The sequence below is a fragment of the Callithrix jacchus genome, chromosome 2 (assembly GCF_049354715.1).
Source record: "Callithrix jacchus isolate 240 chromosome 2, calJac240_pri, whole genome shotgun sequence".
In the NCBI taxonomy this organism is placed as follows: Eukaryota; Metazoa; Chordata; class Mammalia; order Primates; family Cebidae; genus Callithrix; species Callithrix jacchus.
Genome location: NC_133503.1, coordinates 44,975,317 through 44,992,206, shown reverse-complemented (window position 1 = coordinate 44,992,206; position 16,890 = coordinate 44,975,317). Strand labels below are relative to the sequence as shown.

Here is a 16,890-nt window from a genome sequence, read left to right as displayed (position 1 = left end):
CGCCGTTATCAGGAATAAAGCTTTCTTACCATCCTTATGTTCACTGGAATAGCACTTTTCATTTCCTTCAAGTTCTTTTGCATTCACAACTTGGCTGTTTTGCCAAAGAGGCCTAGCTTTCAGTCTGTCTTAGTTTTTGACATGCCTACCTCACTAAGCTTAATCATGTTTAGTTTTTGATTTAAAGTGAGAGGTATGTGACTCTTCTTTTCACTTGAACACTTTGAGGCCATTATGGGGCTACTAATTGGCCTAATTTTAATACTGTTGTGTCTCAGGGAAAATGGACGCCCAAGGAGAGAAAGAGAGATGCGGAACAGCTGGTCAGTGGAGCAGCTAGATCACACACACTTATCAATTAAGCTCACCATCTTACATGGGTGTGATCTGTGGCACCCAAAACAATTACAACAGTAATATCAAAGATCACTGATCACAGATCACCATAACAGATATAGTAATGAAAAAGCTTGAAATATCCCAAGTATTACCAAAATGTGACAAGAGATACAAAATGAGCATGTGCTGTTGAAAAAAAATGGCTCCAACAGGCTTGTCAGACACAGGGTTGCCAGAAAACTTTCAATTTTAAAAACACAGTATCTATAAAGCACAAGATAGCAGAGCATTATAAAATGAGGTATGCCATACTTAGATTAAAAGACATAATTTTACACAATTCTGTAAATGTAATCACAGTGAGTCAACAGGCAAAAACAAATTTAAAATATTTTAAATAAAAAGTAGACTCAGGATCTCGCAGTGGTCATATCTATAATTGTGAACAATAAACATTAATGCAGAGTAGTACTAGGAGGGAAGATACTTACAGTAATTGAATTTTAGTTTTTAATAACTCAGATACAACAAAGGCCAAAATATTTAGATAAAAACATATTTGACATATGCTTTGAAATACTTTTTCTTTCTACAAAAAAAAAGTAACAATCAAATATTATTTTTAAAAATTACTAATTGAGCCAAATGCGTACCATGGAGTACCAGGAATAGGAGTAGTAGCAACCGGCTTTGCCTTCTGGGCAGCCTTTTCTTCTTCAGTCATCTCTTCTTCTTTGGGCTCCTATAAGAAATGATATTACTCCTATTTAATTAATATCACATAACTATACCTAATTATTCCACAAAAGCACGAATGCAAATAGCTCAAAGTACAATCAACATGAAAACTGCTGCTAGAATGAAGAGGGGGGACTCTGAGAAGGAATTTCTAAGAAAGTTCTAAATCCTTATCCCACAGCAAGATCTGAATTTCACAATAGCAGAACCCAGCAGCAGCGGCTGGTTCTATTTTATAGACTCACTAACCATGTGCTTAGGAGCAGATATGGAGAAATACAGAACAGACCTCTTCATTTAAGGTTGTTTCTCATTTCTGCTAGCTTTCCTAGTACTGAAATGTAACTACCATTGGTCCTTCACTGAATAAAAAACTCCCAGTGCTATACATGGATCATGCTATGCAAGAACACAACAGCAGAAAGGACAGATAAAATATATCTAACATTCCCCAAATAAGAAGTTATACTCATAATTTTAACATATACGAGTCAGTTCGTAAGTCAAAAGGTTGCAGATCAAATCCAAGCTCTGGTCCAAGGCCCTTCTTTCTACGGGTCTCAGTTTAGTACAAGAAGTAATTTAATGATACTTTCAAAGAAAAAACTAAATTAAGAACTTCCAAGAACCCTAAAATTTCAGAGATCAGATTTCTTAAGTCTACCAAATAGATACTCAGATACAAGTAAGGTGTAGGAAACAATTAATGTGGCTCCCAGGTTAATGGGTCATGGCCCTTTACCTCCTTTATCTCCTTTATAGGCTCTTCTTTAGGATCCTCCTCCTCCGTCTCCATTGGCAGAGGCTCTTCAGAGGGTTCTTTAACCGGCTCTTTAATCTTCTCTTCTAACTTTTCTATTTAAAAATTAAGATAATGTCAAAGGTTTTGATGTAATTTTCTAAGAACTTGCAGAGAATAAGCAATTAAGATATTCCAAGTATTAACCATAAAGATAAAATGTCCTTCCTTATAATATCATTGACTTGAATCTTATGTAATGCTCAACTTCAAATACCTTGCCATACCAATCAGGTTAAGTATATGATTTGAAGAAGACCTACTGACTTCAAAGGGACATTAAATCTTTCAGGTCATTCAGGTATCATTTGTAGCAATCGGTCATTTTGCAAAAAGGGATAAGATACTAAGGATACTTAGGAATAAAAAAAGGGGTTTGGTGAGCTGGGCACAGTGACATATACCTGTAATTCTCAACTAACAGGGAAGCTGAGACAGAAGGACTGTTTAAGCCCAGGAGTTCAAGATCAGCCTGGGCAACACAGTGAGACTCTGTCCTGAATTTTAAAAATAATAATAGTAAGAGCTTGTAATATAGAAAACTATGAATCGTCTACAAAGACTCTAAGGGCCTCAGTTTTTTTTCAGAACACATACAAAAAATACATTCCTTTCTGATCTGTACTATCAATCTCAACAATGATTACAATTATGTAACATGATAATTAGAAAATTCCTAACAGTAAAAATATGTACATACATATGTACATACATACGTATAACAATTTCTCCAGATGGAAAAAATGACGACAAACATGTACGTAGAAGAACTAGTTTTCAAAATAAATACATATTTATCAATTCAGTAAAAATAAATAATCCAACAACTGCGTAATTAGAAAATCCCTCAAATATCTTAAAAAGAAATTAACTCAGAATTTCAAACACCAATCTACGTACAGTTTATACTATGTTCCAAGTCATTAAAACCACTATATACCTTTTTCTTTTAGTTCTTGAGGTTTTTCCCAGGTTGATTCTAATGTTCTATTATTGTAATAGTATGTCTTGCCATCTGCTGTTTTATATTCAGTCCATTCAGAAACTGCTGTTGCTCCAGCTAAGGTAGCAGGTGAAGCTGCAATAGCAACCTGGGGATGTATCATGGGTACAATAGGAGGGGCCATTCCTGGCAATACACCTAAAAAAAGAATAATAAAAAATCAGATCCAAGTATCAAACTGCAATACAAAATAAAACTTTAAAATACAAGCTAAATCTATTAAATATTAATAAATGAATGGACCAGTTGGAACAAAACAAAAATTACATAAATACTACTTAATTCTATTTCCCTGGATTTTTAGTTCTAATGCCTATAACTCAATTAGACACAGAAATTCAATCCTTAAAAACAGTCAGAAATTTGGGTCTCACCTATGACAAAGTCTTAACATAATAAATATTTAAAAACACGGTATATTCTCTACTTATGAAATGTATTTTTATAAAGATAATTTCTCAAAGTCTAATGAAGACAGCAAACATATTTACTACCTATATTTCCTGAGGAAAATTATTTTTTTAATTTTAAGATAACTAAAAGGGTATGAATAAAATTCTCAGTTTTAAAGCAAATGACTGAGTTTATCAACTCTAAATGACTAACTCAAATACTGTTATACTCTTTGTTTACTCTTTTCTGAAGAGAAAGGAAAGCTCTTCTACTTTTTAGAAGACAAGTTAAGATTTACTGTTTTTTGCAAGACAGCTAAATAAGCTGGTAATATATAAGCAAAATACTATTAAAATAAGGATATGTGAATCAAAACTGGAAAAAAAATCCTCAAATCCTATACTTAAATTTAAGTTTCAGGTAGTTATCTTACTTCAATAACTTTAACATGTAAATGTATACTATACACATGTATTCACACATATCTCACTAGCATGCAAGCATAATCACATCACTTTACACATGGAAATGATTTTTTTATATTTAACTTAAAAACATACATTAAAAATAAAATTAAACGTTATGAATATGAGAATGAAGTTGTTTACACTTATTACATAAATTAAGATATAAAGTGATCTGACCTTATTTGTTTTTGTGAACCAAAGAAGCTAATACTACAGGCAATTGGGAAAATTAAGTGTTGGCCAAATATGACAACTGCATTTATACTGCTCATTAAAAAGAAAAATATAAAAAAATCCACTCACTTGGGCAAAAAAATAAATAAAAGGATAAACAACAACATTCACTACCATGCCAACTTACAGACAAAACAAACTAAGATGGTTTTAAAAATTACCGGTCTTGGTGGTAGCGACTGTCTTTACATACGGGCAGCTGACTATTTGCATCATTGCTACACCTGTAAAATGGATAAGCAAGCATACGTTGGAAAGCTGCCATTGTATGTCGGCTACCACTGGGATTCAGGGAAATAATTTACCACTACAATTTAGAATGCTATTTCCAATGAAAAAGAACAAGAATGGAGTAAAATTTCTTTTTGTTTGACATTTTGTGGGAAGTGCTGCCAAATCCAATGATACTAATTCTAAATGATAGCATCGATTACCTTTTTTATCAAACCAGCTCTGAAGGTACTGAAGGAGTCTCAAGAGTTTAAATTCAACAAAAGAAAGCCCCTTCATTACACATACATAACAAATTCTCATGTGGGACATTTTCCCACAGGGTATCAAACCCATGCTGCTGTTGCTTAGATACCAGTAAAAGGCAAATGCAGCATGACACTGACAATACACTTTCTCTATGCTACTGCTGAGTTGAAACTACATGCAGGAGCTGAGGCATGGAGTACAACCATGCAGAAGTAGAAAAGGAATAAGCTATACAATATAGGACAAAGAGGGGTGATGAGGAGAGGAAAGTAAGGTATGAGATGGATCCAAATATTCCACTGCAAATAATACTTTAAATAAAAGAAAGGCAAAGATGAAGAGAAAGGTAGCATTTGACTAATGACAAAATATCCATGTTTAGTGCCTGCACTATAGAACCGCATGGGCTTGGAACACTGTGGAAGCAGGCTAAAACAAACGTTAAGAAACACACAGCCCCTTTAATATCACTAACTATATGGGCTGACAGCTGCAGAAACAATCATTTAAGCTGACTAAAGAAGTAGTACTTGTATTAAAGAATGAAAATTATGTACAGTTCTTGGAAGAATGAAGAGTCATCATGATGCATTAAAATGGTGATTTTTTAAAAGGGAATGAAGAGAAAAGCTGGAAAACTAAGACTGATTAACTGAGAAAATAAATAATTCAAAAAAACTTTTTGAGGAAAAGGCTGAAGTCTGAAGAAAAGTATAGGGACAATAATTTTTACTTTTTTTCACCTGAAACAAACTAAGCTTAGTTTGGTACCCCATAAAAATTTTAAAAATCAACTATTTTCCCCACTAAAGGACAGGAAAGAAATTTCTCCTACCTCTGAGACTAAAAGTAAAATTAAACTCCTGGATTTGTATACAATTAAACCATGTTGACACACACACACACAAAAATAGTGTCAATTATTGACAAATACCTTTATTTCTTAATTACTATGTTATATAGAGAATAAACTTTCTGTTAACTTTTAAACTAAAATAAAAACATTGGATCTGAAAGCATGCTGAATAAAGCTGTATGTATAATTTTATTTTCCCTAATGTTGAAAGAAAGCAATGGAAAAATTCATTTGGTTATAGCATATATTAAGTTTAGTTAGTATAAATGCTGCCATCTGCAGGAGCACTGAACCTACTGAACTCAGCACAGGAAATTCAATTCTTATGAATATATGAACTTTACTCTCAAAGACTGTTCTGCAAAACCATCTTCCAATAAATAATTTTAACTATACAACTTACATAGAATAAAATCAAAATCTATTCATAAGTAGGCTTAACCACCATTATTAAAAACCAATTGGGCTAACATAACTCTTCTATTTGACTATCAAGATACAGACCTTATAGAAAATTCATGTTTCTTCTCATGCTAAAAAGATACACTGGGCCAGGAGCGGTGGCTCATGCCTGTAATCCCAGCACTTTGGGAGGGTGAGGCAGGCGGATCACAAGGTCAGGAGATTGAGACCATCCTGGCCAACATGAAGAAACCCCATCTCTACTAAAAATTACAAAACTTAGCTAGGCATGGTGGTGCACGCCTGTAGTCCCAGCTACTCAGGAGACTGAGGCAGGAGAATCAATTGAACTCAGGAGGCGGAGGTTGCAGTGAGCCACAATTGCACCACTGCACTCCAGCCTGGCAGCAGAACGAGACTCTGTCTCAAAAAAACAAAGACACACTGAAGTTTCTCTCAAGGTGATTACATGCAGATTGTGAATACTTACAAAATAACCACAAATCTCAATTTTTAACTTATTTTTTTTAAAGGGAGCATTTGTTCAATTTTCCTACAACTCTGTCCTCAAATTGTCCTCTAATAAGAAATTAGAAAATTCCACTCAGCATTTTGGATGATTCCGATGTCACTGACAGTTGAGTTTCTTAAAATTCCAGATAAGATTTTATAGTTCAAGAGTAGAACTCCTGGCCGGGCACAGTGGCTCATGCCTGTAATCCCAGCACTTTGGGAGGCCAAGGCGGGTGGATCATGAGGTCAAGAGATCAAGACCATCCTGGCCAACATAGTGAAACCCCGTCTCTACTGAAAAAAAAAAAAAAAAAAAAAAAAAAAAACCAGAAAAATTAGCTGGGCATAGTGACGCACGCCTGTAGTCCCAGCTACTCGGGAGGCTGAGGCAGGAGAACTGCTTGAACCCGGAAGGTGGAGGTTGCAGTGAGCCGAGATCGCACCACTGCCCTCCAGCCTGGCGCCTGGCAACAGAGCAAGCAAGACTCTGTCTCAAAAAAAAAAAAAGAGTAGAACTACTATAATCCTAGACCCATCTATCTCCAAACTCCACCTCCTACTCTTGTATTTTACCTAATTCTTCCACTCCTTCCCTTCATCTTATTTGACTATCCCTTCCTTAATCATCCTCATTAGAGCCAGACAATTCTATTTCAAATAGAAATTTAACCTCCAAGACAAAGTACACACAAATCCCTCCTGTTCACCTTATTTCTGAGTTGAATTAAAAGAGAAAAACAGACACAGATCTCGTTGTTCATATAACCAAAGATTTGGGAGGTTAAACACCTTGTAGGACTCAATTAAAAAGGAAAATGAGAAAAGTGAATAAATATCAATTCCAAAAAGTCTTAACAAACTAATATTTGATACTAATATATCACTTTCTATGGCACTCACTCTCTCCAAAGAAATCTTAGACTATCCAAGTTCTCTTCCAACTGACCCCCAAAATGTCACTAATGGCTGCTTCTTATTGAATGTCCTCTACTACCAAACTTCACAGGCACTGCTTCATTTGGTGATTCAAATGGTCACCACCACCCATCTGAATTTTTTTAATGATGGAGCAAGGATCAGGGGGAAAATATGACATCAAAATGAAGCTAGAGCCAGAGGGATTTTATTGTGACAAACTTCTGCTTTCTATGGAAATAAATTTTGCTATTGTGTATCTTTCATCCATTAGTCCTAATAGGAACCTCTAAAGAAAAGCAAAAGTTGTTCAAATGACAGCCTTTCAAAATACTTCAACAACATTATCATGCTACCTCTCAATCTTCTCTCTACAAAATTAACAACCCCAACTCCTTCAGATCACTCAGACTCCATGATCTGGTCTTAATACTGTCTTAACCCTAAAGGAGACCAAAATTACAAGAGGTTGTGACAAATACCAAGCTATTCTTCATCTATCATTTAGTTTTCTCAGAAAAAGTACATACAGAGAAAAGTATCCAGCTGCTTGTCTTAAATTTAATCTAGAAAACAGATAATCCCGAATAGCAGAGAAAACATTTTTTGTTTTCTTCTTATTTTTAAATGATTTTAATTTCTTAAACATCACATATTGGGCATTTAATTATCTAACACTATCTCAACAATGTATAATAGGTTTTCCAAATCAAAAAAATACCAGAAATTTTTTATTTCTTTCTTGACAAGGTGTATCTGAGTGTACCCTTTTCAGAGTGTTCACAAAGAAAAAGACAACTCGTGCAATAGTGATAATTAAGATGTGTGCTAATCTAAGAAACCGCTGCATCACAACTGTATTCTCACACAGAAACTAGCATAACAAAGCAGCAATAAGTGGGTGGAATGTGAACTTGAGAGACAAGAAGGCTAGGTTCTATTCATTTTTGCTACAAACTAGCCCTGTGAACCTGATCTCTCTAAGGTATCAATATTGTCAACTATAACACAAGGAAAATGAACCACACATCAGGGATTAAATGTGCTTGACAAAAACTAATGCATTCAAATTTGGAATGCCCAGCACTATCACTGTTTAAACCTTAGGGCAAGAATTCCACACCACAAACTTTTAATTCTTTCTCTAGTTTTAATGATTGCTCTTAAAACACATTAATTCACCAAAACAATTTAACCTTTTAAATAATGCACATTATGCTTTACTTCATAACTGTTACAAATAAATCTTCTAGTTCCTGTTCTACATTAATTGTTTTATAGTTAAGTCGCTCACATTTTCTTTCCAGTATTAACATAGTTATAAGAGCTTACTATTTGGATGTGGAGGGCACAGGCTCAAATGTCAACATCATCACTTATTAGCTATGTGACGTTAGGCAAGTTATTTAACCTGTCTGTGTACCTATCTCATAAAATGGTTGTGAAAATTAAAGGAGTTAATGCATGTAAAGTGTTTACAACAGTGCACTGTATATAAATCATCCAACTTGTGTTAGCTATTATGACGTGATTTCTCAACTTCATAGACTCAATCCTTCAAAAATATTGCATTTAGAACATTATTTACATGAAAAGATGATCATTTTTAACTCACTGAGGCCATCATCCAAAATAAGTGTAGCTTTAAATGTGGCTCTAATTTAAGGACATGTAAACAACAACAAAAAAAGGACATTTACCAAAACTTAAGAGAAAATATTGCAGTTAGCCATGAATCTTTCAAAAACATTTCAAACAGGCGAGATTCAAGGCAAATTTCAAACGCAACAAACACATGAGAACAAACTGACAATATGAAAACATAGCTGGAAAGACCATTATAATCTGTTGGTTTACCTGGAAGTGGAATTGGCATGCCAGGAAGGGGAACACGAAACGGAGGTACCATTACTGGTGGAAAAGCAGGTATTGCTGTTGTTGGCTGAGGTACTGAATGAGGAACTGCAGGAGGTAACGTCTGAGGGTGCGGCTGGGGAACAGTTTGCACAGGTGTGGCTGTAGGAGCAGGAGTTGAAACACTAACTGTAGGCGTGGCAACTGAAACAGCAGAACTTGGGGTCTGATCTTGTGTTGTGGGTGCTGATAAAAGATAAAACAAAAACATGTATCACTCCTTCATAAATCATTTTACTATATTCATTCATCATTCATGCATTCAGTAATTTAAGTATTTAAGGAACCATTCTATGCACTGCAAGAAATTTGTCAAAAGGTCTCATCTTCAAGAAGTTTGAAAATAGTTAAATGAAACATAAAAAATAAATACAAAGTAAAATGGGATAAACATATGTTTTAGGAGTATAAATCAAGATCCAAAGAACATTTGTAACCGTGAGATGGTATAGAAAATTTTATATTGGGATGCTGAGCCTGGAAAGATTAAGATTTCAACAAGGAAAATAGCAGGAGGGGGGCAGAAGAAAAAACTAAGCTAGTGAAGCTAGTGAGAAAAATATGAATAAAGGCAAGGAGTAAAGAACAAAATGGAATTGTTTAGAAAACTGAAGACAAGCAGTTAATGAGTGAAACACTAGGCCTACCAATAAAACCAGGGGGTTGTGTGGCTGGAAAGGTAGGCCAGAAGCAAAAATTGGAAAGCCTTGAACAAAAGGCTAAGGAATATGCACTTAACTGGGTAGGAAAAGGGCAGACCTTATGTAAATATAGAGAAAATGATCTAGAATACAAGCATAAATACATTAACACTAGTTACCCTCTGTGTATGCCTATTTCACGTTTTACTATTACTATATATGTTTTGTTAGAGTGTGAATTTTTTATAAGAATGCATTCACATTTGTGTGACTTCACGAAGGTAAAAGGGGTATATGGCAAACTCAAGGTTCCTGTATGGAAGAGTAATAAACAGTGTTCGTTTGAGGAATTAACCTCATAGATGCATAGGAAGAAAAGGAAGAACAGAGAGAAAAAGATAAGCAATTAACTAATGACTTACTGGATATGAACGAATGGAATCAAAAACAACTCAGGTTTCTCTCATTATTTTTTAAAAATGACATTTTTTTAAACTGAGGTTTCCATTGTGAGAGACCAGGAAAATGTGAAATTCAGGATCATTTGGGTTCTGCTAACACATTGTTTTTAAATATCAAAAATAAAACATTCCATCCCCAAATAAAATCCTTATTTCACACTTTTTAAAAAATTTCAATTCTCACATATTACAAAACAATTTCGTTATTTATTCATAACCCACTTAGTTCCAAAATAAAATTCATTTTGGTATTTCATTGGTAACAAATACTTCATCTTGTTTTGATGTAAAGAAAAAAATGTCTACCTATACTGGACTAAGAATGAATTTGTCAAATGAAATAAAATGAAAACAGTGCTTTCCCAATCTTTATGCCAATTTTATTCTAAACAAAAGCACACTGTTTAATAAAAACCACCCAATAATCCAACTGACAACAAAATCTCTCAGCATCTTTTTCTAGCTTCTAATAATGAAAAACTCACTTAGGCTGGGAAGATGTGAGCAATTTCATACTTGTTAATGACGGACTCACCTTGGCTAAATAGACAGCAGGGCCAAACAAGTATCTTCAGGGGCCCAGGAATGAATTGTTGGTCTAGCATAGACCTAGCCTTAGGGTACAGTATCATATTAATATAATTTTATAACAGTGTGAAAAATACAAAGTACATGCAACATTTGCCCAGTCCCATATATATACCATTTAGCATTTGCAATCTACTATAATGGCTGAAAATATATCTAGTTATTGTTCCCAACTTCCCTGAAGTAGGATGTCTTCTTCATTTTTCACAAACTTGAACAATATGAGTTTATGCTCAACTGGGATTAAAAGAAATTCTTAATTTTTAGTCCCATTTACCCCACAGATCTATACTGCAGTTCAGAAAATTAAAATTTAAATATTATAATAATATTCAGATAATTGATAAAATTATGACCCAAAGTACTATAGTCAAGAAAATAAATAAGGGCATCAGATTTCAAGTGGAAAAGAACACCAACGGAGATGACAAAAAATATTTACTCAACTCATTCCTCTTACTTTCCAGCACAGCATTTTCTGAATTTGGTTAGTAGCCATGAGTCATGAGAGGAAAAGGACAAAAGCAATAAAGTAATTAAATGGGAAACTGGGAGAATGGTATCTAAGACTTGAATGGGTAAACTCCTACTAACTTCATTTGCTAAAGTAACTAGTGAAGCACTAGGCCTCAAACTATACTAACCCGGGCTCAGATCTTAACTAAAAAAGACAAGGGACTATATATAATAGATGGAGAAATATTAAGACTGCAGTATGGCGACACTTAATGATACTGAAGTAATACAAAAACAGACACTGGAATACGTAGACAACATCAAAACTGATGTTTAAAAGCAGTAAAAAGGATATGATTTTGCTATTTTATAGTTCTGGGAATAAAGGCCTCCCAAATACTGAAGAATAGAGCAAAACTGACAAACAGGACATAAGACAGCTATGAGCGTACTGACACACGACTCTGAAAACAGAAATGAACTATATATAGGATGGTTAAATTATCTAACTAATTACCTTTCTTAAAACAAAATGAACCACTACTATTTCTCCTTTCTAAGGATGTAGGAAAGAAAATCCAATTAAGCAAGACAGAGCCTACACAAGCTACACTGCTCTTATAAATACCCTTTTCCCGTTACTGCCACAGGTACCCCATAAAAACTGGTAGTCTCCTGTCTTGCCATAGATGTTTGGGAAGCACTAAGCCTATAAAAAGCTAGCTAGTACAACTAGCTAGTACAACTGCCAAATTTTTATATCAAAATTTACCTTAGCTACAAAAGAAAACAGACTTGTAAAACGTTTACGTTTTCCTGTTCAGTACATTTCCCACTCCAAAATACCTAAAAACCATTGAAAGGATCATTAAAGACTATCCCCATATATATACCTTACTCTACTTCTTCAGTTGTTTTTTATCAATAAAATAAATTCAAATTTGAAGCCCACGTGAATTAATTTCTCTCTTGTACGATTTCTTAAACAGTAATAATTCCTAAGTCCCTGAAGTAACCAAAAAAAAAAAAAAAACCAAACCATTTTTTCTTTATTCTTATCTATTATCCTGGTAGTAAAGCAACATAAATTATAATCATACTGTTAGGATAGCTATATCTTCAGACCAGTGCCATAACAAATAATCAAATCAAAAAATCATTATTTAAGTACTGTTGGGCTTAGTCTCAACGTGCAGAGTAAAAGGAGCAACATCCAAAAAAAGAAAAGAAAAAAAAAACAAAAAGCAGTACTGTCATATTAATGAAAATCTTTCAAGCAAATTAATAGTTGTGGACCTCTCTTCATCCCTGAAATCTATTAATCAACTCTCCTTTTCAGAAAAGTTCTCTTCTTTGGGCCTCTATGAGTTTATACCCGGAAATTCTCCTGCCTTTCTGACTGCTCCCTTCTATGGCAGCTCAACAATTCACCTACCAACATCCCATTCTAGAAACTACCCCAGCTCTAAAAGAGATTACTGAGAACTTCCTATTAACCCCCCTGATTTCATCACCACCCAAAAAACCAACACCAAAAAAAAAAAAAAAAAAAACCTTCCAAAATACTGAATGTATACAGGCCCCCAGTGGGTGTCACCTATTTGCCTAGTTCTTAAGATCCTTCAAAATAAAACCCTCTTACCTCAGAAATTTTGTAAAAACCCCATAAACTACATTTACCATTTTTCCTGACCTTTATTCATGTTGCTTATCCTGTCTGAAAATCCTTTCCTTACCTGTGAACGTACTTAAACCCTACTCCATTTCCTTCATGATAAATACCCATGTAGTCCACCCACTCATTTCTCCACTTCTCAAATTCTTACATCTTTTTCACTGTATAGTTTTGCATACCATTTTCTAATTGTTTCACATGTGTTATTCCTGCCTCCTCGATTAGGAACACTGGAAACTCTGTAAGGTAGGGACCAAGATTTACACTTATTTTGCAAACCCACAATGCCTGGTATTACTGTTGGCCAAGCAGAATAGCTAACTGCACTTTCTCAATTTAGCTTCATGAACTACAAATGGGCAAATAATTTCTCCTATTAATATAAATTCCTGTTTTTCTCTAACCCAAAAGTTTTCGTGTCAAAAATGTATTTTAAGTAATTCTGGTATTAAAAGATAATACCAGAAACACTGGGATCAATATGAAATGCAGTCCCCTACTTGTTCATGTCTCTAGTCCCTATATAAAAACACATGCAGGGTGGTACTCACTTGATACTGTCTGTGCAACTGAAGTAACAGTTGTTGTGGTAGAAGTGGTAGAGGAAGGGGTGGATGATGATGTTGAAGTGGATATTGCAGGTGCTGGGCTACTGGTCGTAGGGGTGGAAGCTCCAACTGCTTGTGCTTGCACTTGTGCCTGGACCTGGGCCTGGGCCTGGGCCTGTGCTTGTGCCTGAGCCTGAGCCTGAGCCTGGGCTTGGGCCTGGGCCTGGGCCTGGGCCTGGGCCTGTGCTTGGGCCTGGGCCTGGGCTTGAGCCTGGGCCTGGGCCTGAGCCTGAGCCTGAGCCTGGGCCTGAGCCTGGGCCTGAGCTTGGGCCTGGGCCTGAGCCTGAGCCTGGGCCTGGGCCTGGGCTTGAGCCTGAACCTGTGCCTGGGCTGCAAGCATAGGTGTCAGTTCTGATTGCTGAATAACCTTAACTCCATCTGGCTTGGTCCATGCAGATTCACGTGTCCGAGCATTATAATAATAAACCTGCAGAGGAAGCAAAAATCAATGGTATCATAAAATCTGCCAATTATTATTAAAAGCAATAATAAAACCATATTTTCTCTTTAAAGCTATTAAAAATAACTTAGGGCCAGGAGTGGTGACTCATGCCTATAATCCTAGCACTTTGGGAGGAAGAGGCAGGTGGATCACTTGAGGTCAGGGGTGTGAGACCAGTCTGGCCAACATGGTGAAACCCCATCTCTACTTAAAATACAAAAAAATTAGCTGGGTATGGTGGCAGGTACCTGTAATCCCAGCTATTTGGGAGGCTGAGGCAAAAGAATCACTTGAACCCTGGCAGTGGAGGTTGCAGTGAGCAGAGATCACGCCACTGCACTCCAGTTTGGACGACAGAGGGAGATTCCATCTCAAAAATAACAGTCAGGTGTGGTCGCTCACACCTGCAATCCCAGCACTTTGGGAAGGTGAAGTGAGCAGATCACCTGAGGTCAAGAATTTGAGAGCAACCTGGCCAACGTGGTGAAACCCTGTCTCTACTAAAAAATACAAAAATTAGCAGGGCGTGATGGTGGGCACCTGTAATCCCAGCTACTTGGGAAGGTGAGGCAGAAGAATCATTTAAACCCAAGAGACAGAGGTTGCAGTGAGCCAAGATCATACCACTGTACTCCAGCCTGGGCGACAGCATGAGACTCTGTCTCAAAAAAAAAAAAATTAAAAAATCAAATTAAAAAAATTAAAATAACTTAGGGCTGGGCATGGTGGCTCAAGCCTGTAATCCCAGCACTCTGGAAGGCCAGGGTGGATGAAACCCCATCTCTACTAAAAATACAAAAATTAACTGGGCATAATGGCAGGTGCCTGTATTCCCAGCTACTTGGGAGGCTGAGACAGGAGAATCACTTGAACCCAGGCGGTAGATTGCGCTACTGCACATTAGCCTGGGCAACAGAGTGAAACAGTGTCTCAAACAAAAAACAACAACAACAACAAAAAACACAATAAAAAATAAGTAATTCCACCCCACAGACCAATTTTCTATAATGAGCACATTGTATTTTTAACACATACAAAAGAAAACCAATGTTATATTTTATGCAGAAATTTTCATAACAGACCTGAGACAGCTATCTGTAGAAAGCCCTGCTGGCCCTTATCTGGAGTCTCAGAACTTGGATTTCGGGAGGGTTGTTGCCATTCCCTTGCTGATAAGAATGGCTCAGTGTGCCTAAACCAGTTATGCAAACAATACAGTTTATGCTGAACACCTGCTTTCCTTCTAGGAGCCTGGAATTTGGTATGTGCTAGGCAGATGGTACCAATGTGACCAGAAGCTTCCAGAATCATAGGTAAATGTGTGTTAGCAGTCCAGGCAATCCTGTATCTACTGCACAAAAGATTAATCCAGTCAGCTTCTCCTGGAGTCTTACCCCATTCCCTGCTTACCCAAGGCTCATTCTTCATTGAAAATAGTATCACTGATCTTAATCTGCCAGAACTCTTTAACTTTTACTCTTGTCAGCAAGATGACAACTTAAATATATTTTATAATTTACCTTCCCATCTGGAGTTTTATTTTCAACCCATATCTCCTCCGTAGGAGGTAGTGCTGGAGTACCAGGAGCAGTCACAGGAGGCATTCCTGGTGGAAACATCATACCCGGAGGAGGAGGCATGGAACTCATGGGTGGAGGCATGAAAGGTGGTCTCTGTTAATTCACAAGAACAATAATGGTCGCTTTAATTACTCTTACTCCAAAGCATTACTGAATTCTACTCAAAAGTAAAACTCTGTAAGAGAAACTAGTTTTACAGTCTGTTCAAATACATTCACCTGTCGTAGAAGCAAAATACCTGCAACAAAAATTACTAAATAAACCAGAAAGAAACTCATCGAACTCCTAACAGTGGTCAATTCTGGGTTATAACACTGTCAGTGAATTTTGCTTTCTCGTTTATACATGATCTTTTCACACAGAGGATGCTGGATTACTTTTTTTAAAAATTGATTTTTATATCCTGTTTTAATACCAGGCACATCAATGTCTCCACAGCTTCTTGAAGAACCCTTTAAAAGTTTTCACTGTGCATAAAAATGAGTTTCAAAATTAAAAATTTGACATTATAACATTATAAAAACATTTTGAGCAGGGATTTAAAAGATTTCCTCTATAATCTATATGTAACATTAAAATTCAATTATCTAAAGCACCTTAATCTGGATAATGGAACTGAAACTATGCTAGTAATGTGAAGCTGTACTTTATTTTCCTAAAAATTTCTTTCCCACACTCTAATATGTGTTGGATTCAGTTGAGTATCTTTCAAGCATCAGCACACTAGATCCATGTTATATAAAATACCTATTCTAAATATGTTTCACAAGCCCTCAGCTGGAAATCACTTGGATTCAATATAAAGCCACACAATTATCCAAGACCAAGAAAAGTGTAACATAAGAGAGTATTTCAGCACATTTGATATATTTCAATGAGAGGGTTACATCAGTCCATTACATTTTATAATATTCCACAAGTATGTTTAACTCTTAAAGGCACAAATCAGAACAAATTCACACGTTACAGGTTATACCAGATGAGTAAGTTAAAAAGCTATTTCTTATTCTAACTTTGAATCAAGTATAAAACCACTTAACAGTGTGTTTAAAGGAGAGGCTATTCGTTATTAGGAAGGCCATAAAATTATTGAGCAAAGTATTAAAACATGCCTGTTCCATAACCACAACCCTATCTAACCTGAGTTAACATCACTTAAATAGCACATCATTGCCTTTTTCTATTTTTAGTATAATTCTTTCCTCATTGTCTAAACTAATGGAAGGCAGACGATACCACTATATTTATTTGGTTTCAGAATTATATAGGCTAAACTAAGAAAACATAGATACATACTCAAATAAAAAGAATACAATCCCAAAATGAGATATCTGACAGTTGCTATCTTCATGACCTCACTTCAGACAAAAAGTCTAGATACACTGG

The 16,890-nt window shown here is 35.8% G+C and overlaps 1 protein-coding gene across 9 annotated transcripts in view; it reads right to left on the bottom strand.

Moving 5' to 3' along the window:
* Positions 1-16,890, bottom strand: part of TCERG1 (transcription elongation regulator 1) — a 62,375-nt gene that overhangs the window by 37,296 nt on the left and 8,189 nt on the right. For 5 of the 9 annotated variants that reach the window (XR_615980.5, XR_013531397.1, XR_013531400.1 and 2 more), the window contains exons 3-9: positions 15,445-15,597; positions 13,426-13,909; positions 8,997-9,239; positions 4,135-4,197; positions 2,817-3,017; positions 1,820-1,932; positions 993-1,081 (exon numbers count right to left, since the gene is read on the bottom strand). Coding sequence is in view for 4 of the 9 variants with exons in the window: in XM_008987135.5 (XP_008985383.4) it covers positions 993-1,081; positions 1,820-1,932; positions 2,817-3,017; positions 4,135-4,197; positions 8,997-9,239; positions 13,426-13,909; positions 15,445-15,597 (1,346 nt within the window). In the remaining 5 variants the exon portion in view is untranslated. The remainder of the gene's footprint in view (positions 1-992; positions 1,082-1,819; positions 1,933-2,816; positions 3,018-4,134; positions 4,198-8,996; positions 9,240-13,425; positions 13,910-15,444; positions 15,598-16,890) is intronic. The other 4 variants (XR_013531398.1, XR_013531399.1, XM_008987148.5 and 1 more) reach the window with 1 other exon arrangement.